At 40.0% G+C, this 27058-nt stretch overlaps 1 protein-coding gene across 5 annotated transcripts in view; it reads right to left on the bottom strand.

Annotated features, from left to right (window-relative positions):
• LOC105485636 (aconitase 1) overlaps nt 1-27058 on the bottom strand; it is a 109709-nt gene that overhangs the window by 46733 nt on the left and 35918 nt on the right. For all 5 annotated transcript variants that reach the window (XR_011612671.1, XR_011612672.1, XR_011612673.1 and 2 more), the window contains exons 8-19: nt 25449-25620; nt 22769-22869; nt 21526-21642; nt 20223-20382; nt 18786-18921; nt 17068-17152; nt 16014-16170; nt 14722-14846; nt 12754-12858; nt 11886-12028; nt 10194-10341; nt 5992-6114 (exon numbers count right to left, since the gene is read on the bottom strand). Coding sequence is in view for 2 of the 5 variants with exons in the window: in XM_011747961.2 (XP_011746263.2) it covers nt 5992-6114; nt 10194-10341; nt 11886-12028; nt 12754-12858; nt 14722-14846; nt 16014-16170; nt 17068-17152; nt 18786-18921; nt 20223-20382; nt 21526-21642; nt 22769-22869; nt 25449-25620 (1572 nt within the window). In the remaining 3 variants the exon portion in view is untranslated. The remainder of the gene's footprint in view (nt 1-5991; nt 6115-10193; nt 10342-11885; nt 12029-12753; nt 12859-14721; nt 14847-16013; nt 16171-17067; nt 17153-18785; nt 18922-20222; nt 20383-21525; nt 21643-22768; nt 22870-25448; nt 25621-27058) is intronic.

Here is a 27058-nt window from a genome sequence, read left to right as displayed (position 1 = left end):
TCCCTGAATAGACCAATAACAAGTTCTGAAATTGAGGCTGTAATAAATAGCCTACCAACCAAAAAAAGCCCAGGACCAGACGGATTCACAGCCAAATTCTACCAGAGGTACAAAGAGGAGCTGGTACCATTCCTTCTGAAACTATTCCTAACAATAACAATAGAAAAAGAGGGACTCCTCCCTAACTCATTTTATGAGGCCAGCATCATCCTGATACCAAAACCTGGCAGACACACAACAAAAAAGAAAATTTCAAGCCAATATCCCTGATGAACATCAAAGCAAAAATCCTCAAAATACTGGCAAACCAAATCCAGCAGCACATCAAAAAGCTTATCCACCATGATCAAGTCGGCTTCATCCCGGGAATGCAAGGCTGGTTCAACATACACAATTCAATAAATGTAATCCATCACATAAACAGAACCAAAGACAAAAACCACATGATTATCTCAATAGATAGATAAAAGGCCTTCGACAAAATTCAATAGCGCTTCATGTTAAAAACTCTCAATAAACCAGGTATTGATGGAACATATCTCAAAATAGTAAGAGCTATTTATGACAAACCCACAGTCAATACCATACTGAATGGGCAAAAACTGGAAGCATTCTCTTTGAAAACTGGCACAAGACAAGGATGCCCTCTCTCACCACTACTATTCAACACAGTATTGGAAGTTCTGGCCAGGGAAATAGGCAAGAGAAAGAAATACAGGGTATTGAAATAGGAATGTCTCTGTTTGCAGATGACATGATTGTATATTTAGAAAACCCCTTTGCCTCAGTCCAAAATCTCCTTAAGGTGATAAGCAACTTCAGCAAAGTCTCAGGATACAAAACCAATCTGAAAAAATCACAAGCATTCCTATACACTGATAATAGACAAACAGCCAAATCATGAATGAACTCCCATTCACAACTGCTACAAAGAGAATAAAATACTCAGGAGTACAACTCATAAGGGATGTGAAGGACCTCTTCAAGAACTACAAACCACTGTTCAAGGAAATAAGAGAGGACACAAACAAATGGAAGAACATTCCATGCTCATGGATAGGAAGAATAAATATTGTGAAAATGGCCATACTGCCCAAAGTAATTTACAGATTCAGTGCTATCCACATCAAGCTACCATTGACTTGCTTCACAGAATTGGAAAAAACTACTTTAAATTTCATATGGAACCAAAAAAGGGCCCATGTAGCCAAGACAATCCTAAACAAAATGAACAAAGCTGGAGGCGTCATGCTTCCTGCTATCTGACTTCAAACTATACTACAAGGCTACAGTAATAAAAACAGCATGTTACTAGTACCAAAACAATTATATAGACCAGTGGAACAGAACAGAGGCCTCTGAAATAACATCACACATCTACAACCATCTGATCTTTGACAAACCTGACAAAAACAAGCAATGGGGAAAGGATTCCCTATTTAATGAATGGTGTTGGAAAAACTGGGTAGCCATATGCAGAAAGCTGAAACTGGATCCCTTCCTTACACGTTATACAAAAATTAACTCAAGATGGATTAAAGACTTAAACGTAAGACCTGAAACCATAAAAATCCTCCGAAGAAAACCTAGGCAATATCATTCAGGACATAGGCATGGGCAAAGACTTGTCTAAAACACCAAAACTATGGCAACAAAAGCCAAAATTGACAAATGGGATCTAATTAAAACTAAAGAGCTTCTGCACGGCTAAAGAAACTATACCTGATGTAAATGACAAGTTGATGGGTGCAGCACAGCAACATGGCACAAGTATACATATGTAACAAACCTGCACGTTATGCACATGTACCCTAGAACTTAAAGTATAATAATAATAAAAAAAAAAAGAAAAAAAAAAAAGAAACTATCATCAGAGTGAACAGGCAACCTAGAGAATGGGAGAAAATTTTTGCAATCTATCCATCTGACAAAGGGCTAATCAAAAGACATTTATGCAGCCAACATACATATGAACAAATGCTCATCCTCACTGGTCATTAGAGAAATCCAAATCAAAACCACAATGAGATACCATCTCATGCCAGTTAGAATGGTGATCATTAAAAAGTCAGGACACAACAGATGCTGGAGAGGGTGGGAAGAAACAAATGTTTTTACACTGTTGGTGGGAGTGTAAATTAGTTCAACCATTGTGGAAGACGGTGTGGTGATTCCTCAAGCATGCAGAACCAGAGATACCATTTGACGCAGCAATCCCATTCCTGGGTATATACCCAAAGGATTATAAATCATTGTACTATAAAGACACATGCACATGTATATTTACTGTGGCACTGTTCCCAGTAGCAAAGACGTGGAACCAACCCAAATGCCCATCAAAGATAGACTGGATTAAGAAAATGTGACACATATACCCCATGGAATACTATGCAGTCATAAAAAAGGATGAGTTCATGTCCTTTGCAGGGACAGGGATGAAGCTAGAAACCATCATTCTCAGCAAACTAACACAAGAACAGAAAACCAAACACCGCATATTCTCACCCATAAGTGGGAGTTGAACAATGAGAACCCATGGACACAGGGAGGGGAATGAACATCACACACCGGGGCCTGTTGGCAGGTGGAGGGCTATGGGAGGGACAGCATTAGGAGGATAATGTAGATGACGGGTTGATGGGTGCAGCAAACCACCACAGCACATGTATATGTATGTAACAAACCTCCACATTCTGCACATGTACCCCAGAACTTAAAGTATAATAATAAAAAGTAAACACAACAATGAAATACAGCATACAAATAAACAAAAATGTTTGCATATATTTTGTCACCTTTGCCTTGCTACCTCTATAATTCTCAATTTACACCATGTTTTTAGTTAATGTCAGAGTAAAAAAAGTCACTACAATCATACTACATTCTATCAATGTATAAGAAATCACTTCCGTTATAAAACGAAGGATGATAAACCTAAAAATCAGTCAGTGTATGCAAATCTGGAAATACTCTGGAGTTCTATTTCTGAAATATTAGTATTAAATACCAAAGAATTGTTTAATTATCTGATAAAAATAATAAAAAGCTTTAAGCTTTTTATTATTTTACTTCCAAGTCTAGAATATTGATAATGAGATGATTCATAGACAGTGATGACAGTAACCTTTTACCTTTGTTATATCTTGAAAAGTCACTTGGTTCTATGGACTTTTATAGGCCCTCATTTCCAGCAACTGTATACTATATTTCAGTGAAATCAGATGTCTAATATCACAGGAGAAAAAGATGCTCCAGCCTAATTTTGCCATACATCTTCTAGACTGAAGGTCACAATGATGCGTTTTTTTTTTTTTTTTTTACATTAACTTTGTACTCTAAGGGAATTACATCTTGAATACATCTAGGATGACAGAAAATGGCGTAATTAATCTTCAGTTAGTGGTCCTTATGTTTGCCTCATAACACCGTGTTTTCTTCTATTATATTGCTTTGTAATTGTCTATTTACTGGTCTGTGCCCTACCCCACATTATAAGCTTCTTGAGCTGGTGATTGTTAAAAAAAACAAAACAAACGAAAGACTTTGTAAGTTAGAACCGTTCTCACACATAAATTATTTGTAAGTACCGATTAATATTTTACATAAAATGTTATCCTCTAGTGATAAATAACACAACAGCTAGTCTTCACTGATTGCTCACAACGTAAAGGCACTATGTAAGCACTTAAATAATTCCTCTCATTCCACCCTCCACTAACCCAGGGATGTAGATGCCCTTATTGTCCCCCTTTACCCAGGGAGTCAGTGCTGGAATCTGGTATTTGGACCCTGGAGTCTGACAAGCGATGTAACATGTTTGAGCAAACTTACATTGTATCTGGAATCCACATCGCAAAACAACATAAAATTTTTCCCTTGATTTTTTTCCCACTATTTTAGCTGTATCACCAGGCACAGAAAGTTCAATCAAAAAAGCAACTTTCAGAACATACCACAGATAAAGTAAACAATTACCTCTTGTGTACTGCTTTTACACTTTCTGCTTCAAAGACCAAATTGCGTTGAATATAGTCTTGATACTAAGCTTAAAGTATGTTTTACTGGGAATCTATAATCGGCAATATACAGCAATAAAGAATGGTACTCCATTAACTAGAACTCCCCATCAGTTTATTATAATTAATAACTGTCATATAATATTAAAATACCCTAAGAGGTCTCTTGATATCTAGGGCACACTTTTAATTGCCCAACACCAGGGTCACTTTAGGAGCTTGTTGAAAACATAGATACTTGGGTACTACTCCAGATCTGCTGCATCAGAATGTCTTGCAGGGAGCATGGGTGGGAGGGGACTAGTGATTCTTATAATTTTGAGAACCGTGAACTATAGCTCAATGGTTCTCAACCACTGCTGCATACCAGAATTAGCAGGGGAGGCTTTTAAAATCCCAATGTCCAGGCCTTTCTCCTTACCAATTAAACCAGAATCTCTGGAGATGAGATCCAAGCATAGGTATTAAAACAAAATAATAATCCCATAAGTGTTTCCAAACTTGCAAAGCACTGCTACAGGGAGAGGGCAGATTCTTTGGGGCTGTAGATATTTTCTAGGGTTTTAGGGATAGGTGGATGTATTCTGGGGAAGTAGAAAGCTTTCTAAACACACCCTATTCATGTCACTAGCTCTGTGCAAAGGCCATGCTGCTGTGCTTCAGAAGCTGTAAATCATAGCTGTCCACTGCTCTCTGGTAAGTACAGTCCAGCACAGCTGAGTGGCCCAGCCTGGACAGCTACAGAACAGAAGAGCGCATGGCTTCCTGGGCAGCCAGAACTCAGCGGTTCTGTAGAAAAGTCTGGACTCCAGAGAACCCGTGGGGGCCAGTTCTCTTATCCTCTATCAGATCTTAGAGTTCCCTACCTGAGTGCTGACTGCTTGGGTCGCATTTTGGCTACCAGCTCCCAACCCACTTCCTAAAATCCTTTTTCTTCTGCAATTATCTGGATCTTTTCAGTAGTTTCCAGAAAAGACAGGCCTTTCACCTACTACTAACTAATCAGAGAACATTTCTATTTTCCTCAGAGCAAAATAACCAATGAAAATAATAGGTGTGATGTTCAAAGACATTTTCAGAAGCCTGGATGTCTGGAGAACTGCCTGCCAGACGGCCACATTTTTTTTACTGTACTTCTGGATATGAACTTAGTGTTTCCCAAGTGCATTAATTTGCAAGCCATAAATGATTTAAATTGACATCAGGTAAGCCATGTTTACCCCACCCTGAAGATTCAGGCTGGGTGGCACGATTCTTCTCTGCTTTTAGGGCAAGCAAATGCTCAAGAGGTAAAAGCTCTCTGCTCCCTGCATGGCCCCTTCCATGGGGACACCTCAAGAGGTGGAGCCCCGAGATGGCGGAAGGTTCTAAAGAGCTGCCTGGGTATGTGCAGGGTGAGTTTCCCTCTCTCATGGAGAGCCCATAAACAGATATTCATAGGCAGTGAAGAGCAATTGTAAAAAGTGATTCTCCCAATTTTCCAGGAGACTTAGAACGCATTCTTGCCGAAGTAACTACTGAAAAAGTTCAGGCTCCTTTTCTCTTCTGTGAACCTGACAGACAATACAATAGCTCTGGCTTATTCCTGACATCCACCTGGAACAAGGTACTTGAATAAATTTGGGGTCCTCAGCCTCTGAGAATGTTATAAAAGCCATGACACCGCTCCCCAAGAAAGACATCTGTATACACTTCTGGATATGTTTCAGAGACTTCACAGACCCTACCCCAAAACTGTTCTACAGACACACCCCCAAGGTTCATTAATCAATGACAGATCCAGTTCAACTCTGCATGGCCCTTCACCAAGTAAAATAAATCCAGAGGCTCTAAGAAGCAGGCCAGGAATAAACGCTACATGCTTTTTTGAGCTTGCTCTTCCTTGACATCTTCTTGGAAAGTAAAGCAACAGGATTTGTGCCTGGGGACCCTCACAGTTCAGAGGGGAGCTGCCTCCTGGCTGCTTCATACTCACCAGCAGGAAAGGGCCCTTGGCTGCCCAGTCTCGGGAGCTGCCTGCACCGTACTCTTTGCCAGCCAGAACGATCAGGGGAAGGCCTGCCTGCTGGTACCGCTCAGCAGCATCAAACACATCAAGCTGAGGAAGAGAAAAGGAAGTTTTACAGATGCAGGAGAGGCAAAGAGTGGACACAAGTCCCCTGAGCCCTGGTGAGGGCGGGGCCAGAAGGGTCTGCAGATGACCAAATCCGTGCAATCAGACATCTGGTCTATAAATTCCCAATTATCTTGATCTTTCTACTTCTACCAAATATATATATATATATATATTTTTTTTTTTTGAGATAGAGTCTCGCTCTATCGTCCAGGCTGGAGTACAGTGGCACGATCTCAGCTCACCGTAACCTCTGCCTCCTGGGTTCAGGTGATTCTCCTGCTTCAGTTTCCCAAGTAGCTGGGATTACAGGCGCACACCACCACACCCGGCTAATTTTTGTATTTTTAGTAGAGGTGGGGTTTCACCATGTTGGCCAGACTGGTCTTGAACTCCTGACCTCAAATGATCCTCCCACCTTGGCTTCCCAAAGTGCTGGGATTACAGGCACTTAAGCTACTGCACCTGGCCTTAAATTTTGTATTCTTAAAAACCATTTTATATTCTTTTGACAGAAATGCCTAATTGTTGTTGGTTTTATAAAAACATTGGAATCCTAAGGCATCAGGGGACAGAAGGAAACTAGATCAGATTTTTTCTTTTCCATTGACTAAATTATTTTAAAACTCAAAAAACAGAATCCGACCTAAACATTAATTTTGACTTGATATCAGAAACTCACTGAGGTCAGTTGTAAAAGGTAGGAAAACACAAAGAAGGTAACATGTTCTGAAATTATATAAAACACAAACTTTTATTAGTCACCTTTCTTCTTGAAGGTCAAGGGAAGAGATGCTACAAATGCAAATGGAAGCCCAAGTAAATAAAAGGTAGAAAAAGATTAATATTTTAGTACATGAGAAACATCTTACACAAATAGATTTGTTTTCTCATAGGAAATCTGAATATCCCACTGAACTGAGACTTTACAAAGACATGGTATCATCTCTGCTGATTGAGCAGTACCATTATTTTTCCTGGCTATGTAAGTCCTAAGATAAAATTCCTCAAAGGAGAGACAGGAGCTACAGAAAACTCTCAAACAGATTTTCACAAATTCGTATTTTGGTGTACTGATGGAACCTGTGGTTAATTTCACATGGCATTACCTAAATGTGGATAGGATTCTGTATGTCTTCAGCTAGACAGAACTCATAAATATAGAAACTGTCACAGAAATGGTGAAAACCTTCTTCTGTCTAACTGAATTGTCTGGATCCTTTCAAAGACCAGAAAGAAACAACTTATCTGGTATTTTCAGAGATTATAGCTTTGGGTATTAAAAATGTGAAAGTGTGTGCTTTAAAAAGTACTGCAAAGTTGACAATCTCATGGCAAAGCACGTCATGTTACCCAAGATCAGAGGGACTAAGCAGGTCTAGAACTCAGGTCTCCTGACTTTTCTATTAAACGCGCCATGCTGAGAGCCATCGACAGCTTAGAAAGAAACAGCTCCCTGCACTCTTATGCTCGTCTAAAGAGAACACAGCATTTAGCTCTTTCTTCTGTCACTGTGCCTGTGTATCTCTACGTATTATGTTTAAACTACTAGTTTTTGATTTCTCCATTTTTAAAAAATTATCTGTCAATTTCCTACTCTGAGGATTTACTTTTCTTAACAATCTCTCCTCTTCCACACATTTCCCTTCTCCCCAACCTCCCGATACAGTTCTTTTGGTAAGTCAGCATTTGGTGTTTGCATGATTATGATGATGTAAATACTATTTACAGCTGAGCCAGGTAATGTACTACGATTTCCTTTTCTTGGTGATTTAAGACATGTTTCACTGGAGTCAGTAATTTTCATTTTTTCTATGTTTTTCCTGTTTCTATGTCCTTACCCATTAATTAAGCCCTGCAGTACAAATCACCTTTAAAGACATTCAAACACATTAGGCAATTTACCATTTTAAAATCTCTGTCATGGAGCTATCATTCCTGGAGCTCTCAGTCCTGTTCCAACTTGGGCCGACTGCTTGCTCTCTGGGCTTGCTGCATTCCTGTTACAGAGAACTCTTCCTTCACCAGCATCCTGGGGATTCCCTTCATCTGGATCCTATGTCTTCCCCTTTGATTTACTCCCTCATTTTGGTGAAACACGTTGCCAAGTAGCTTCCTAAGGAAGGTATTGAGGGCTATTTTTTAAGCTTTTGAATATCTGAATGTCATTACTTTAAGTGCACTTGACTGGTGATCTGATGGGCGTAGATTTTAGGATGCAAATCATTTTCCTCAGTCTAAGTTTCTAGCATCAAGAAGTCTGGAACACGTCTTATTTCCTGTTGTTTCATGTAAGCTGTTTTTCTCTGGAAACGTTGAGATTTCTCCTTTTGTTGCTCTTAATTTCACAATGATATAACTTGGAGTGAGTTTTAAAATTATTTAGATGGGACTTCAGTTGGCCTTTTCAATCTGGATTCTCAGACCATTCAGTTGGAGAAATTTTACTTGTAGTTTTTCGTTTTGTTTTGAAATAATTTCCTCTCTTGCATTTTTTTGGTTCTCTTTCGAACACTTCTATTTAGGCAGGTGTTAGGGCCTCCTGAGTTCAGTTCTTACATTTTTTTCTCTTATCTTTCTGTTACATATTCTAGGAAATGTTCTCAACCAATCAACTTCTCCTTTGAATTTTCTTTGTAAATTTAAAACATTTTCTTGTCTTCTGATTGTTATTTCATAGCAACAGAAAATGAACTCTTCTCTAAGGATATAATTTTTTTTCTTTTACTTTTTGCACCCCCCCCCCCCCCATGCCCCTGTTCAAGTCTTGGCTCAAATGTCTATTCATCCTTTATTCTGTCTCATTTAAGATGAGGCTCTAGACATCTGACTAGAAGTTCTATGTCAAACAGGGCTTGTAAATGAGTGTGGTACACTGTGACGTTTATTAGGGGTCCCCCAAAGTCTATAACTACAAGTCTTTCCCCTTGGTCTCTCGGGTATTCCATCATTCAACATGTAACTTTTTTCATTTAATATTCTGTAACCTCTGCTATTCATTGAACAAGCATCTGCTGTGCTAGGTCCTGGTTATCAATGCTTATCTCTAAAGAACGCGTTTGTGTTACAAAAATACAATCAGTTACGAGTGAGGCAGTACGTGTGGTGGTAAAGGGCACTGACTTGAGCCAGACTTGCTGGGTTTTAATTTCAGCTTTTCCACTGTGTGACCTAAACGAGTAATACGACTTCTTTATGCTTCAGTTCTCAATTTAAAGCACAGATAATCATGGTACCTACTTCAAGGGGTTGTTATGAGCATTATATAAATCAATATATGCAAAGAGCTTAGGAGAACACCTGGAATGTGGTTAAGTGCCGCAGACATATTAGCTATTATTATTTTAAAATAAGTCGGCAGGGTTATTTCTCAAATAAGTTAAACGGTTTACAGGCAATTTCACAGCACTCACTGGGAAGGGAGGTGACACTAAGGACCTATGACATGCACCAGAATCTATGCTAGATTTTATATTTCATTCCATTTTAAGCCTCACAGCTTTCTTCCAAGGTAGGTAGTATTTTTACTTCACAGGTGAGAAAAACGAGGCTCGGAGATGGAAATAACTTCAAGGCCCCACAGCTACTATAACACAGAGCTGGGAACAAACAGTCCCTGCTGCAACACACTGACCATGGTGCTCCCATTAGCACCAAAACACACCTCCAAGCGCCTCTCTACTCCTTCTTTTCATGTGGACTAGACGAATTAAATTACATGCCAATAAAGTCATACAATAACACTTCTTGATAAATACCCTTTAATTTAACCCGGTATTTCCCCTTCAAATACTTTAAATGAAATTTCACTCAAAGCTCAATTCCTAAGAAACGAGACTCGGTGAAACCACAGTTTAGAATTTTTAAGCAACAAGAAAAGGTTTGAATTTGTCAGTGATAGATTCTATGCACATAGACACCTGGCAAGGAGGACTGTAGTTAGTCTGAGGTAGGATGGTGCTGTGAAGAAAAACTAAAACCAAAAGACGAGTAACTGTAAATATCCAACCTCCACCAAGGCTGACAAATGCTAGTGTCTGCAGGAAGCGGAAGACAATACTCACGATTTCCCCAGAAGGCAGATGGATAGTCTGTGGTGCCTGCTTGTTCAAAAATCTGTTTAACAAGCGAATGTTGGCAAATGTTCCCCGTGCCATGACGGCGTCATTACCTCGGCGGGAGCCATAGGAGTTAAATTCTCGTGGAGTTAGGCTAAGGAGGCAAGCAGGAAAGGAGCTGGCTTAGTGAAGCAAGCAAAGATTAACCTTAGCTTACACCAAGAAAAGAAAAACAAACAAACAAACAAACAAAAAAAAACATAGACCTGGCTATTTCTCTAAATCTCCTAAGCATTGTTCTCCATGGCATAAAAGCTGTCCCCAAAGCTTCAACGGAGAACAGAGAGAGGTGAGAAGGGGTGGTGAGAGGCATAACTCAGTATTCTCCTGGGTTAACTGTCTTTCAAATCTGGTTAGGAAAATAAGAAGGAAATCTTAAAAAGATATTTTATTTGTTAGTAGGGTAGCCTATAAAGCTTCATATAAGATAAAGAGCTAAAATTAAAAATAAGTGAGAAAATGAAAGCAAAGAATTACGGTAGGCAAATCAGATGGAGCCACAAATAGGGGGAAACACAAAATACATTCCATAAAGTAACCAGAAATAGTTTCAAATTTGTCCCTGAGTTATCAGGAACTCAATGCAAAGGAAAGACACACAACTGGCACCATAACTTACAACTTCCATGAGAGAAAAATCAAAGCAGTGCCAAAGAGGCAGAACAGTTATTTCTGGTCCCCAAACCAGAGGAAATCTTGTCTGTGGGCCCTCAGTGAAAGGAAACTTTGCAGTGTCAGGAAACATACCTTACAATTAACACAGTGATCAGTTCACTGAGCTGTTCCTTAAAATACTAGGGGGTGGATGTGTTAATATGATTTAATTAATGGTTAGATTGAATTTAAGGACTGAGTTTAATGGGCTTCAGGAGCAGGTGAGTATGTCTTGGAATCCTTGAAACTATCCAAAATGTTGTGGGTATGTGCATTTTTCTGGGAAGGCATTAGATTTGCTTTCATTCAATTCTCTGAAGTGTTCATGCCTCAAAAGGGGTCAAAAATCAATAGAAAAAAGGCATTTGGATTCTGTTCCTCAAATTTGCTCTGGCGAATCGCTGAAAGAGCTGATTCAGGAGATGGGGATAGGAACCAGGAATTTTTATCTCCTCACATGATTCTCATGGAAACTCAGACTGGGCAACCACTGACCTCGAGTAATATTAATCTATGAGATAGTAGTTGATAATACTGGTATACCTATGAATATCAGCACACTACTGAAGAACTGATAAACAGATGAGTAAGCTGCAAATCCTCCAAGCAGTGCTCTGTAAACATTAGGTTTCTCAACCAGGACCTGGCAATGCATGTCAGGTTCTGCCTCTGCCTCAGGTTAAGAGCAGAGCCTTGTACTTTAAAGATCAGCCACCCTGGGGGCAGGGATGACAGCTGGGCCTAATGGATACACTAGGTCCCTCTCCCCTTCCCCTTGTTGGGATTCACATGTTGATCGTTTCTCCCATGGAAGCTGTTAAGGAGCAAACAGAAAACGCAATTGGTTTTTAAACCCCAGGGTTAAGCCTCAGTGAACACTGAAGAGTCTGATTCTAAAGGGCCAGGTGAAAAGAGAAACCCTGGCCTCATTTACTCCATTACTCCATTTTTGCCTTTAGTCCTTCCTGCCTCACTCATACTTACCCTCTGTTAGTTAAGTAGCGAGCAGCAGGACTGTTTCTCGCAATATTTCCAGCTGGAGAGATGTGGTCAGTTGTTACTGAATCTCCCAAATTTAGCAGCACATAGGCATCCACTATAGATTTAGGGGGCTGAAGATCCAAAGTCTAGCAAAGAATACAAAAAGTCAGCATTGGCCCAGGTTTTCTCAAACAAGTTACCAGATCAGTCTCAACGATGGTGGCCCATGGACCTGAACCAGATGACAGTTCCACAGCAATGCACAGAAAACTCTAGTGTTCTAGTTTTTATCAAAGATGCTAAGAAAAGTAAGGTGAATTTACTCAAAACATTCATATCTCAATCTTGAAGAAAAGGTCAAGTACTGGCAATATCCCCTCAAAAGCAACAGTAATGCAGCTGCAAATGACATTCTCTCTCTTCACATCCCTAGAACTCCTCAGATCCTGAGGACAACTGGAATCCTGACTTCTACGGCATCCCCTTCCCACAGTGACCCACCAGGAGGGCATAAACTTCTAGATCATCAGTTTCAGGGACAATGTCCCTGGTTTTTATGGGTATAAGGTTCACTATGGTGGGCAGTGGGGATGTTCTCCTGGAACAGTCCCTCAGACTCTACTAGGTTTAAGTCCAGGTGATCACCAGGGTGCCTGCATACATCCACGCAGAACCCCTGCATAGAGAAACTGTAGGCCCACGGTAGCCAAATATCCCAGCCTCCCACACTTTCCCTGCCAATATCTGCTTGGGTTTGCAAAGGTTTTAATAAAATGGGTAGTCAAAGCAAGAGTATGGGGTAATAAAGTAGATATGATTAGGAAAGAAATCCTTCAAAGAATTCATTTTGTTAAAAAATAAAAAGCCATACCAGGTTTTCAAAGAATGGTGGTGATTTGATATATGTAGATTTGGAATTCCAGAAAAACAGCTTATCTGATGGGGTTGCTAAGGCATTCCAGCTTTCATTCACAGTCTTAAAAAAGAAAAGAAAGGCAGATCTAATCACATCCCATTCTAGAGAAAATTTAATATGCAAACACAAAATATACATTCAAGCTAAAAGGTACACTAAAAACCATTTTTATTCTTAATAGCCACACACAAGAGTTCCTTTATACTAATAGTGTGTCACACTAAGTAACTTAAAAATCCATAGATACTGTGGGCTGGGTGTGGTAGCTCACATCTACTAATCCCAGTACTTAGGGAGGCTGAGGTGGGAGGATGGCTTGAGGCCAGGAGTTCAAGACCAGCCTGGGCAACATGGCAAAACCATGTCTCTACAAAAATTCTAAAAAAATATTGGGTGTGGTGGCATGCGCCTTTAGTCCGAGCTACTCGGGAGGCTGAGATGGGAGGATTGCTTGAGCTCAGGAATTTGAGGTGGCAGTGAGCTATGATCACACTACTGCACTCCAGCCTAGATGACAAAGTGAGACCTGGTCTCTGAAAAACAAACAACAACATACATATGCACTGTGTTAGGCAGCCTCTGGGATGGCAGGAGGGATCCTGCCTCCCGGGATTCACATCCTTTGTTGACCCCCTCCTGTTGAGTGTGGACTGAAGCTAGTGACTACCTCCTAGATTAGGTTACTGAGACCTGCCTTCTGTCTCTCTTGCTCTGATGGAAGCCAGCTACCATGTGAGCTGTGAAGAGACCCTCATAGCAAGTTGCTGAGGGAGGCTTCTAGTGAACAGCCAGTGAGAAATGGAGGACCTCGGTGCAACAGCCCTTGAGAAACTTAATCCTGCCAATAGCCACATGAGTGAGCCTAAGAGGACCCTTCTCCAGAGACTGCAGCCCCAGATGACAACTATTGGAACCCTGTGAAAGTACACAGTGAAGCTGTGCCTGGATTCTTGATGCACAGAAACTGGAAGACAATATGTTTGTTGTTTCAACTCTATATTTTGGGGTAATTTGTCGCATAGCAATAGATAACTAATGCATATGCTTATCAATAACTTATGAAATCATAATAATCTAGATTGTACCAAAGGGGAAATTACTCTCTGACTGTTTTGGGAAGTGGCCTTCCAGGTCACACAGACACTGGGTAGCAAATGACAGCTGCTATGCATTAAAATTGGTTTGAATTCTGTCCACAGGTCCATTAACTCGGCCTTTGGAGGAATGCATTTAGCACAATGCCTGCCAAGCTCCCTAACACCATCTCCCACGGAGCACCTTGTGGAGGGTGCAGTGTGTGAACATCACACCCACATCACCCTTTCCCACAGACAGTTCTACTCTCATTTAAACCACCAGCTGCAGTCAGAAGCCCTTGGGTCAGCTGAATGCAGAAGGCGGGGAAAGGAATAATATCCAAGAGTCTCAGAATATAATGCTGAGCCCAATACATTGCCTCCTATTTGTAAAATGTACGGAAAGTTTGATTTTAGTAGCTTGGTACTTATTGAGTGGCCTTAATTTTTTTTAAGTGTGCAAAAATGCATTCTGAGAGGTGCATTCAACCAATGGACTCCACTTAGTGACACAATATAGAGACCACCAGGGCTCCTCGCCACAGCTGACACACACCCCAGGGTGTCCGAGACAGGGGTGGGGTTTTGGAGAGCTGAACCTGAGGCCTTTCTTCTCTAGGCTGTCACTGACTTGTCCAAATCCGGGAACATTTAGGGGAGGTGGGGTTTGTAAAAATGCGAGTCACAGAAGAAAAATGACGGAGAACCCCCTCCCCAGTTATCTGAAGAAATAAATGTTACTTTATATAGTTGATACTCCCATTAGCCTTGAGGTCTGCAGACAGGACACAAAGGGAGCAGCTTTTCCTCAGATCCTCGGCGTGGGGAGGGCAGTGTAGGACCTCACCTCTATTTTCTGATAGACTTCCTTAAACATCCCCGGGATGACATACTGACGCTCCACTGCCTGGATCTCATCTCTAGTCGGCCAGATATCTTTCAGAAATACCTTCTGTCCCTTTGCATTTACTCCTGGGGAAAAATTGTTTATTAATGAGAAAACTTTCTAATATGCAATTTTCATGATTATACAGAGTCAAGCCTCGTTCTCCTTGGTAGTTATGTTCTATGAAGCCTGTGTGAATGCTGAATGACTGGATACTGAATCATTGCCACTGGACGAAATACAGGATTAGGTTCCTGGGAGCCTCTGGTCACCAATCAATACATAACCTTGCATCATGTGAGGCTTATTATTCACCTTATTCACCTTATTTAATAGAAACTGTTGACTCACTAACATTGAACTTCCAGCCGAAAGCACTATAACTCTTCTGAATGAAGCCTATCTAAACACAATGCACATCACAGTCAGCTTGTGCTTAAGAACGCCAGACAGCACTTCAGGGCTACGCTCAACGACCATTTTGAACAGCGAAATCACCACAAAAAGCACAAAAATGCAAAAAGCACGGCATTAAGTAGACTGAGCAAAGGATCCTTATATATCACATGAGAGCTGAAACAAGAAGTCAGAGTGACACCTTGTCTGATCTCAGCATAGAACACGTGTGTTCAGTGATATAAAGTTTTCACCCCTTTATGCTGATCTGTGAATGACCGTGAACATACTACAAGTATTGATTTGGGGGTTAAAATACATTTTAGTGACTAGGCAAATCTGCAAGTATAGAACTCACAAATAATGAAGATCAACTGTACGTCTAAAGTTACGATTTCAGGGACATTGTTTTCATATTATCTATTTGGCTTAGAATAGATTGAGGCAGGCAGAGCAAGCAAGCTGATCTGAGGAAAGGAGATATTGTATCATTTCTTTGGAATTCTGAGAAGTTGAAATATCTGCAGTATGTTTCTACAGAGTATATATTAAACAACGCCTATAATTAAAGTGAGAGCTGGAAAGGGAGGAACTACAGAAGAAACCAGAATGGCAAGATGTCTATTCCTTTTGGCACCTACTTTCCTTTCGTCATCCTTGACCCTCAGTAGATTCTTGTTTTAACTACTGCAGTTAAGTCTTAGCTGTATACTGGGGAATAAAGAAATGATTCTCTTCTTTGTCTTCTCCCTGGAGGTTCTATGCTTCATTTCTTATTAAGGAAAGCGGCAACTTTCTTCCAGTAATATTTCTGAATTCACTGGAAAAAAATTATAGCTGTGCAAACAAAATCTTACCCAGTGGTTCTTTCTCAAAGTCAATTCTGATGGTCCCAGCAATTGCGTATGCTATTACTAAGGGGGGAGAAGCTAAATAGTTGGCCCGGGTGTTGGGGTGCACTCGACCTTCAAAATTCCTGTTCCCAGATAGTACTCCAACAGCGACAAGGTCTCCCTGTGTAAGGCAAGAGAAAAATCAGGTCATTAAAAGAGACTGACTAGGCTTCTTGTCTCAGACCATTTGCAAGAGTTTCCACATCGCAAGGATAGTCCTTTAAGCTGCCCTTTCACTTGGTTCTCTCCCACTAGAGGGGAAAAGGGTACATCGGGTGTCCCCGTGGGAGATACTCTGGGTCAAAGGAAGCAGAGACATGTTTATTGATTTCTGCTCACGAGAAAATACCAGGTAGTTAGAAGGCAACATACTAGTTATTGCTGTCTGGGGCCCAAGAACAGGTGGGAAAGACCTAACAGTTGATAGCTAAAGGAAGTCACAATGACTTACATAGATTCTATAATTAATGCAAAGCAAACCAAATAATATTTTTCAAGGTTCAGCATTTTTGGGACAAAAATCAAGCCAAAACAATTTAGTTCAGATTCATTTGTGTGGAGACTTGTCTCACTTTGAACCAATTTTCAAATTATCCAAGTTGGTGCAAAAGTAATTGTGGCCTTCATCACTGAAATGGCAAAATCACAGTTACTGTTGCACTAACCCAATACAAACAGCTGTAGAGCTCTTTGTAGTCAAAACCAGCAAGTACTGAGCAGTTACTGGAGTGCCAGACACTGCACTAAGTGACTTATGTTTATCATCATCTTAATTCTCACAACTCTATAAAATAGATACCATTATCATCTCCAATATACAGTTGTGAAAACCCAGGCACAGATAGGCTAATTAACTTGCCCAAGGTTATCCAGCTAGTAATTTTAGCTAAACTCAAAAGACCACACTCTAAACCACATCCCCTGCTTCCATGGACCTTCCTGAAAATACCAGCATTTTTGTCAAATTACATGAAAAGAAACAACTGCTCTGAAGACCTACAGGCACCTCTGCAATTACCTGTGTGATGGCTTCTACCACAGGTTCAGGTAAAGGCCCACTGTTGCCAATGCAGGTCATGCAGCCATAGCCCACCACGTCAAACCTAGACACCAAGGGAGAAGCACAAAAAAAAAGAATAACTTTCAGTGAGCCTTTCTGCTGGCCACAGTTTCCAGAGACCACTCTTCAAAAAGGAATTGCAGTGCATGAACAAAGTTCAGTATAGTGCTATTTCTAAAAGTTTCATTCTTGAGAGCATTCTGATATATCATATAGCATAAGAAAACTATTCATATTTTTTACTTATAAAAAGGAATCAAATTGAATAAACAACAATTTTAAGAGTTGAAATCATATATGCCATTTAATATCTTAACTACTGTTATTGTATAATCCCAAGGAGATTTGAATTTTATGAGGCACATGAATAAAATATAAGTCAGGAATAATATGGAAATTGGAGAAAGCGTATTTGGCAATGAATACGTTCACGCACTGCACAATGATGTTTCAGTTAGTGACAGACCACATATACACAACGGAGCTGACAAATTCCTATCACCTAGTGATGTTGTGGCCATCGTGATGTCACGGCGCAAGGCATTTCTTGTTTATGATGATGCTAGTATAAACAAACTCATGCTGACGTTTTATAGTTCTTTTAGAGTGTACTCTTTTTTAAAAAAAAAAAAAAACAGTTAAGTGTAAAACAGCCTCAGGAAGTATTCCAGAAGGCATTATTATCTTAGGAGATGACAGCTCCATGGATGCTATTGCCCCTGAAGACCTTCCAGTGGGACAGATGTGGAGGTAGAAGACAGTAACACTGACGATCCTGACCCTGTGTAGGCCTAAAGTGTGTGTTTATCTCTTAGGGTTTTTTTTTGTTGTCGTGGTGTTTTTTTTTTTTTTTGAGACAGGGTCTTGCTGTCACCCAAACTGGAGTACAGTGGCATGATCATAGCTCACTGCAACCTCAAACTCTGGACTCAAGCCATCCTGCAGCCTCAGCCTCCTGAGTAGCTAGGACTACAGGCATGTACCACCATGCCTGGCTAATTGTTTAAAATTTTTTTTTGTAGAAACAGGGGTCTCACTATGTTGTCCTGGCTGGTTTCAAACTCCTGGCTTGAAGCAATCCTCTTGCCTTGGCGTCTCAAAGCACTGATATTATAGGTGTGAGCTACTGGGTCCAGCCTGTCTTGGTTTTTAACAAAAAAGTTTAAAAAGTAAAAAAATAAAAACTTCAAAAACAGAAAAAACCTTATGAAATAAAGATACAAAGAAAATATTGTGGAACAGCTATATGATATGTTTGTTTTAAGCTAAGTGTTATAAGAGTCAAGAGTTTCAATAAACTTAAAGTTTGTAAAATAAAAGTAAGCAACGGTTAACACTATTGAAGAAAGAAACTGTTTTTTAAATTAAGTTAGTGTAGCCTAAGTGTCCAGTGTTTATAAAGTCAACAGTAGTGTGCAGTAATGTCCTCGCCTTCACATTCACTCTCCACTCATTCACTGATTCACCCAAAGCAACTGCCAGTCCTGCAAAGTCCATCCCTCTAGGGCACTTACCTCTTTAGATGGAATGTAAGGGTTTAAGTCTAACTATCATCTGATAAATGACTCTGCAATTAGATATCAGATAATCTCACATCTGTTACAAGGTGACACAGCAAGATACATGAGGGATAAAATTCAACAAAAGCAATGGTGCAAAAGAAAACTCTCCCTCACCCAAGCTGAGACAGGTAAGGCATGACTCCGCTTTCTTGTAGGTAGTAGGTGACCACGCCGCTCCCAGGAGACAGGCTAGTTTTGATGTAAGGCATCACGTTCAGGCCAGCATCCACAGCTTTCTTTGCTAACAATCCTGTGAAATGGTAAACACAGATGCAGTGTGGGTGGCTGCCTGCTTAGGTGCCAGGCACACTTCAGAAAAGAGCCTGATTTTCTTCAGTCTGCATTTCCTGCCACCACCTGACCATGCTCCCTTCCTGTTGGCACTATCTGCTGTTTTTGCTGCCAAACAGAAATCTAAAGGTTCCCTGGCCAACGGTCATTTAGATGTATGCAGTAAACTCAAAACTAGGCAAGGAAATGAAGAAAGAGATTTGCTTATTTTTTTTTTAAAAGAGATAAATCTAAAACCATTTAGGAATATATTACAAAATGAGTTTTTAATTTTTTTAGAGGGAAAATGATCTTTCTAATTATGTTTGATTTGGATGAAAATCATAATTGAAGGAGCCCTTTTTGTAACTATATCAACTGTGTGCTGGCTGGCAAGGAACAGTCAGCCGAGAAGTAAAAATCGAATGTTTAGATATATCTTGAAGTGGAAGATCTGCTGGACTTTGGCAGATACAGAGACTGCTACTGGAACACCGGGTGCTCTGTCTTAGGAAGTATCACAGAAGTAACAAAAACATGAGCAGTGGGGGTGGGGGCATGAGGGGACAAAAAGCCACAGACAAGCTGGTGACTTGTCCACAGAAGACTGGTTTGCTCCAGACCAGACAGGGAAAGCTTAGGTGGCAATACATGGACCAGGCAAAGAAGGTTTTCCTAATGCCTGTGTCTGCTTCATAAAAAGGAACTGTTGACACTGTCTGGTCTGTGGATGGATATAAGAGAAGCTTTAGGGATGACCAAAAACTTTGAAACTAAAGAGACCTTATAGTAGGGAAACCGCGTATATAAATATTAACAACTTAATCAGAATTGTAAAACAGGTCAGCTGCCCCAGGTTTTATCAGCCAGTGCCCTGTGCCTCATTCAGAAACACCTCCCAGCATTCAAGTCAGAACTCAATCCTGCTGCTCAGGGCTTTCACGGAGAACAAAGTCTGTGATAACGCTTTATTTTTCTTCCAAAGTCTGACATGAGAATGTAGGCTTTCCCAGAAATCTAGCTTCCTTTGCTTTCCTCTATTTATTTTCTGTGTTAATTCTCAAGACAGACTATTATGCAGTGTGCATTCTATTTTAGAAACTTTGCTTTGGACACTATTTATTGTGTAGATATTTATGGGCCAATAAATATCTGTATCTGGAAAAGATGAGGTTCAGGGAACTACACACAGAACTCCGCTAAGGCCCAGGGCCCTGTCTTGGGCTATTTCCACCTACACATGTGTATGATGACCATGAGGATGGAGTCAAATGCACTTACCTGCCCCTAACATCACAGATGGATTACTGGTGTTTGTGCAGCTAGTAATGGCCGCAATGACCACAGAACCATGAGCAAGGGTGAATTCAGTGTTATCATAGATAAAGGTCTTATGGTCATTATGATGTTCGGGAGCCACTTGGAATCCTTTAAATCCTTGCTAAAAGAAGAAAAAATATATATTATATAGGAATATGTTTATATAAGATACACATATATCTGGCTAGAGGAAAAAACATACATATAGTCAATGGTTCTCACATTAGAAGAAGGAATACTTTGGTAAGTATAATTTTAAAGGCCAATTCTGCAAGTAAACTCTGAAATACTACAGAAAAATTACTCGTTTTAAATCTTTACGAAAAGCAGTCATGATATCTGAGTCTTACTCTGCACTGAAATTAGTAACAATTACTTCCTTCCCACCTCAAAAATGTAAATGCTAAAACTACAAATTTAAAGTTAGTCTAAATTGAACTCAATGACATTATTGTACAGTTTAATGGATAGGGACTGATTAAGACTATGGATTCTAACCTTACGGAAATTTAGAAAAAGGTGCTATTTTGACCAGATTCAACTAATCATGATCAACAGTGCAAACAAAGTACAACTGAATATTTGGCATAATACTGGTGTCTCACAGATAAAATCCATCATACATCTTAATCATTCCTTTGGGAAATGTTCATTGAAAATCTACTGCATATGAGATACTGTGCTAGGTACCTTGTGGGCTCCCAAGGTGATTCAGACACAAATCCTGTTCTCAAAGGTACAGTCTAGTAACAGAAATCATACATGCAAATAAAATACCAACAATGTAAGTTAAAGAATATGGAACGCTATCAAAGTATTTCAGACCAAGCACCATGAAGTGTCCAATAAGGAAAGGTGACTTTCTGCTATGAGATTCTGAGAACCCAATGCAGAGTAGCTGGTATCTGAACAAAGTTTTATGGAGTTCACAAAACAGAATATAATGAGTTGGAGAAGAGACTTTCAGGCAGGGAGGGGCATGCAGAAAGGTACAACAGTTAGAAAATCTTGGGTGAGTAAACAGTGTGGTGAGGGTCCTGCGAAAAGCAGACGTGCTTAAAAAGGTGGGTTGAGTTGTGTTTATGATGGCTCTTGCTGCTTGGCTCGTGACTAATGGAGGAAGTCATTAAGGACTTCAGAAGGGAGAATAAACACCCTCAAGCGTCAGGCTGTAGGAAGATTCATGTCAAGTGGGATGAAAGCCTGGACACTGAGTAACCGGGGTAGAGTCGAGAGGATTCAACCTCTTCCCACAGGCCCCTACCTTGGCTCCAAGGCAGCTCTCAAAATCCTTTTTCATGTCGGACACAGCAACTTTGTCCTGAGGCCTTTTGGGTCCACTACAGCAAGGCACTACTGTTTTCAAATCTAATTCCACAACCTGTTGACCCCAAAGAAAAGAAATTACAGAATTTACATTATACCCACAAAGAGGAAATCCAAAGCATGCCAGAAAATTTAAAACATCACAACCATAAAAATAAGCAAATAAACTACCACATTCAAAAACAAGGAAGCCAATGTTTCTCTTAATTCTCTTAATTAATCTTAAGCGATTAATTTCACAAGATCATGATGGGCACTTAAGTAGCAGGAGACAGGCAGGCAGCCTTGCCATCTCTCAGAAAGAACAGGGTGGGTGCTGCAGAGGCCCAGTGTCCTCCACTCACCCATCCTTGGAGGCAGCTCATCGCGCTTTGTATGGCTAAGTTAGGTTGAAGGTGGGTTATCTATTGAAATCATACATAAACCATTACACTTCTAAGGTGATTTGGGAGGGATGCAGCCATTAAGTTATCAACGCCAGGAAATGGGCCTTAGTCTAATTGAATATTTCCTTTCCTCAGTGTAATAAGAAACCAAACAAGGGTCGCAGGTCTAGTTTACCTTGTGGTCTAGAAAAATGTGGATTCAGTTTACTGACATGTTTGTACCTTCACTTCTTTCTAGGTCTATAATAATGATGGTTTAGCCTTTAAACAGCTCTTGTTCCACTAGTGAAATCTTTTCATTTTTCTTTATATTTCAATAGATTTTTGAGGAACAGGTGGTGTTTGGTTACATGAATAAGTTCTTTAGTGGTGATTTCTGAGATTTTGGTGCATCCATCACCTGAGCAGTGTACATCGTACCCAATGTGTAATCTTTTATCCTTCACCTCCCTCCCACCCTTTCCCCTGAGTCCCCAAAGTCCATTGTATCATTTTTATTCCTTTAGCAGTCTTTCAGTGGTCTTCCACATTAAGAGGCATGAATCAATAGTTCAAATAGGGGGGGACACTTAACTTACAATGATTAAGCCAGTAGGAATGTAAGAAGTTATATTATTCTGTTATGTTTACAATTTCCTTATCCTTTTGGTTTTTCAACCTTTTAACAGTCCGTTCTCTTGTAATGCCTTGGCAGTGACTAATTTCTTACCAGTGTATTCCCCCAAGAAAAAACACAACTAAAATCGCAGGCTTGTGGAAGAGGAAATACATGCGCAGTGGAAGGTACTCTCATACCTGGGTGAAGTCTGGGTCTTGAGAAGGGTCATTGAAATCTCGAAACATTCCTACAGCCTGAAGATATTTTTTAATGTACTTTACTTTTTCTTCATCACGACCTAAAAGGCATTTTAAGGAGTAACAAGTAACATAGGTTAGTATTTCCTGGTTGAAGTTTATAAACTGATACTTGCATCAGCAATTATGTAAGTATGCAACATATGCTGCACTTACACGCACACCAACAGCTCTGTCGATTTTTCGGCTTCCACGCTAATGGTTTAACTCTCCCCCTGATGCTGCTTTTTATTAGGGGCCATTAATGAATGTGCTGTTCCTATCAAAGTGACTGTTTTCTGAAAAATATTCTGGTTCTATCTATAGATAACCCCCTTCTTTTTGGGTATAGCCTTTAATTAAGAGAATCTTACGCCTGAGCTAATTGTGAAAGCATGCCTATGCATTTGCCTTCAACTGGCCACAAAGACTCAGCATTCCACATGATTTTACTGTTAAAATTAAAACCCATCCCAACCCCACCCGAAACCACTGGCTACTGAGCACTTTCTGGGCACTGTGCCCTAAACCTTTTAAATGTATTACCTCAATCTCTAATCCTTTATCATAGTCTTATGATACAATGATTATTCCCATTTATAGATGAGGAAATGGTGGCTCAAGAAGACTCCCTAAGTAACCTTCTCATGTAACACAGCCAGTAAACGGCAGAACTAAAATCCAAACCTGAGCTTGACCCAGAAGTTCAAAGTCTTAACTCATGATGCTGCATCACCAGGAATATGACCTTGAGCCCTTTGCTATTTAACTCTTATCAAGATCCCGGTGTAGGAGATAATACTCATGAAGTATGACCAACGGACATGCCGTCCACAATTTCTCTGATGGTTAGAAACAGAAGGTTTGATCCTTTGGCCTACCACTGATCAGAATTTTTTGTTTGTCTGCTTGTTTTAGCTGAATTGTAAACGTCATTAGCTCTCAGCACAGGCCTCATAAAAGACAGCTGTATGAGCTTCACTAATGTATTTGTATCCTGACCTGTTGTTGAGCCCGCTGTTCACTACACCCCATGCCATGCTCTTCATGAAGATGAACAGGAGAAATGTCTCTTAGGGTTTACTGTGAGAAAGGGCTACACTCTTCTGAAGCAATATGTTTGTCTCAATTTAATAGATGTTACAAATTTGGCACTGGATCACCAAGAAGTATAATGGCCACCTGCAGCACCACGGGAACTAACCAGTTAACCTTCCCTCTAGATCCATCTCACAGCTTTTGCCCCTCTATCCAGCACACTATCCCTTCTCTTCTTTAGGTTGATTCCCTCAATTATTTATTCCGTTCTTTTAGTTCTTTATCTTTTTCACTTAAAATCCTTTGGGGGAACAAAGATGTATTAATCAATTTCAATTTATTTTTATATTTAATAAAAACTTTTTTTAAATAAACTTTTTCATCACAATCTTTGCTATTTCTAGAGGAATTTCCTCAGTTTATGGGAGAAGACTAAGATTTATTTGGAGTCTGAAAGATTCTCATGAAACCCTTCCAGTGGCTGTCCCTTCACTTCATCCAGACATCTGCGGAAGCACCTCTGGAGTACTTCAGCCACCTCCCCTTTCTTTTTCATTATCACATCACACTTACACATTTGTTCACTTGTTCACTGTCCTCCCCCCTCACTAGAAAGTAAGCTACCTGATGGCAGGGACTTTATTTTATAATCTTGTTCACTGCCATATCTTTGGGAACTAGACCAGATATTGATAATTTGCTAAATGAATGACTGAATGAAGAGTTAATGTTTTTAAAACGAGAAACACATTTTAAAGCTTTCTCAAAGTTAAAAGTCAAATTTCTAAAAATACAGAGTTAAAGATCTGTCAATGATTTAAAATGCCTTCATAAGCAGCCTCTCATTTCTTTTCTTTCTTTCTTTCTTTTTTTTTTTTTGAGACAGTCTTTCTCTGTTGCCTAGGCTGGAGTGCAGTGGTGCGAGATCAGCTCACCACAACCTCCGCCTCCCGGGAGTTTCACCATGTTGGCCAGGCTGGTCTCGAACTCCTGACCTCAGGTGATCTGCCTGTCTTGGCCTCCGAAAGTGGTGGGATGACAGGAGTGAGCTACCATGCCTGGCCTCGTTTCATTTTTCGGACATCCCTGAGAGGGGTGTTGCAGAGTGCTGTTCCTGTTTGGAGCCAGGCAGTTGCAGGGTTGGCTTCTGACTCTGCTATTTATTAGCCTTGGGGATGAACACTTCTCTGATCCTCAGTTTTCTCTAATGTTAATTAACTTGTCAATCAACCTACCGTACAGATTTGTAAAGAGGTTGACAGCAAATACATACCAGGTGCCTGGTACACAGCAAGTACCCAACAGACAACAGTAACCATTACTAAGATCACTTGTTTAATTTCAAAAAAACTAGTAGTAGAGGACCAGTATAAATATCCAGGCTTCTGTAATCTCTGAGCTCTTTCTATTGGCCATACCATCTCTATCTCATATTAACTCCTTAAATCCCAAAAACCCATTTTGACTCCATGGAGGAAAAAAAAAAATGTGTAACTGTAACCCAGTGCCTTCTGTTGGGCAGAGGCAGAAGGCAGTGCTCAGATTCTCAGTGTTTCGTCAAACTTTTACAAAGAGTCCTGTGCTTTCGGGGCCCTTCACTTACCTGTTTGCACCAGGTATGTGATACTAACTTCGTCAACTGGGAAAAAGGCAGCAGTTGCTCCGTACTCTGGACACATGTTAGCAATTGTAGCTCGGTCAGCAATGGACAACTGGGCTACTCCTGGCCCGAAGAACTCGACAAATCTGCCCACTACCCCAACCTGGCGGAGGTGCTAAGCAGCAGAAACAACAGAAAAGTTGGAGATCTGACGGCCCACATTCAAAATGCAGAACTACCATCTTGCACTTCTTATAAACTAGTCTTGTCAGTAAACCCAAAAAATACATTAGCCCAACACATTTGTGATCACTTTCAAAACTTAAAAAGCAATGCCAACTAAATGCAACATGGTATCCTGGATTGAATTCTGGAGCAGAAAAGGGACATTACTGAAAAAACTGGTAAAGCCTGTAGTTAAGAGTACCACACCAATGTTAACCTCTTAGTTTTGATAAACGTGCCATGGTTATTTAAGATGTTAACATTATGGGAAGCTGGGAGAAAGATAACAGGAATTCTCTGTACTCTTTGTACTAACTCTCCTATAAATCTAAGATGATGTCAAATAGTTCTTATTTATAAAAAGAAAGACAAAGTGTGCCCAAAATACAAATGATATTAAGAAAAATATTTCAAAATGAGAAACATTCTCTTTCCCTCTCTAATGAGATCATTGGAAGCATCTGGAAGTGTTACACATTAAATTCTTTCAACCTAAATAACTACTTGCACTAGTTAAGAAAGTAATTTTTCAAAGGCATAATGAACAAAATTCATGCTACAAGTATAAGTCAAATGTAACCAAAAGATCCCCATATCTTTTCCACACAAGGCACCAGCCAGGAATGAGGCCACAGTGACTGACTTAGCTCTGCATAAAGCCAGTTTCTAGTCACAACCACATAGATGGGCTCTTTTGGTTATATGGGATTCTGCCAAATTTTGTGAGGAAGTCTGTAGTATTCCACATCTGAAGAACAGTGCACAGACATTTGTGATAAGCTATGGTATTCAAATAAATCCAATTCCAAATTTCACAAAAATTAAATCAAACAGAAATGTGTTTTGCACTTTAACAATGGCGTGTCCATGCAAAAGACCCCAGCCTCCAAACTATAAAAGCAGAAAAAATTATGTTTGTGAACATTAAAAACCATTGCTTTTCCAAGCGTCTTCCAAAATGAAATGGCCTTCTTTTTACCAAACAAGTAAATCACAGAAAAAGATGATCTCCTCTAACAGCTACAGAAAAAGCCTAATACTTTCCAGCTTCATGACATATCTGTTACAATAATGTAACTTATAATACAGAGAAGAGAATTTAAAAAGTAAAACTCTATTCATGGAACTACCTTGCTATTTGCATAAAAGGAAGAACCATGTGGAAAACATGTAGTGAAAGCATAAACACACGCACGGGAATGATTCTTACAACCTCAGGATAGTGATTATTTCTAGAAATGGGGAATGTGGCTTTAGCCACAGATATTACATATTATTTCTTTAAAAACACAGAGAGCTCTGAAGCAACTATGACACAATGGTATCATCTGTTAAATCTAGGTGGTGGGCATATGAATGCCATCTTAATTTCTGTATCATTGAACTAT

Source organism: Macaca nemestrina, chromosome 14 (assembly GCF_043159975.1).
Source record: "Macaca nemestrina isolate mMacNem1 chromosome 14, mMacNem.hap1, whole genome shotgun sequence".
Taxonomy (NCBI): Eukaryota; Metazoa; Chordata; class Mammalia; order Primates; family Cercopithecidae; genus Macaca; species Macaca nemestrina.
This window is presented reverse-complemented; position numbering and strand designations above follow the sequence as displayed.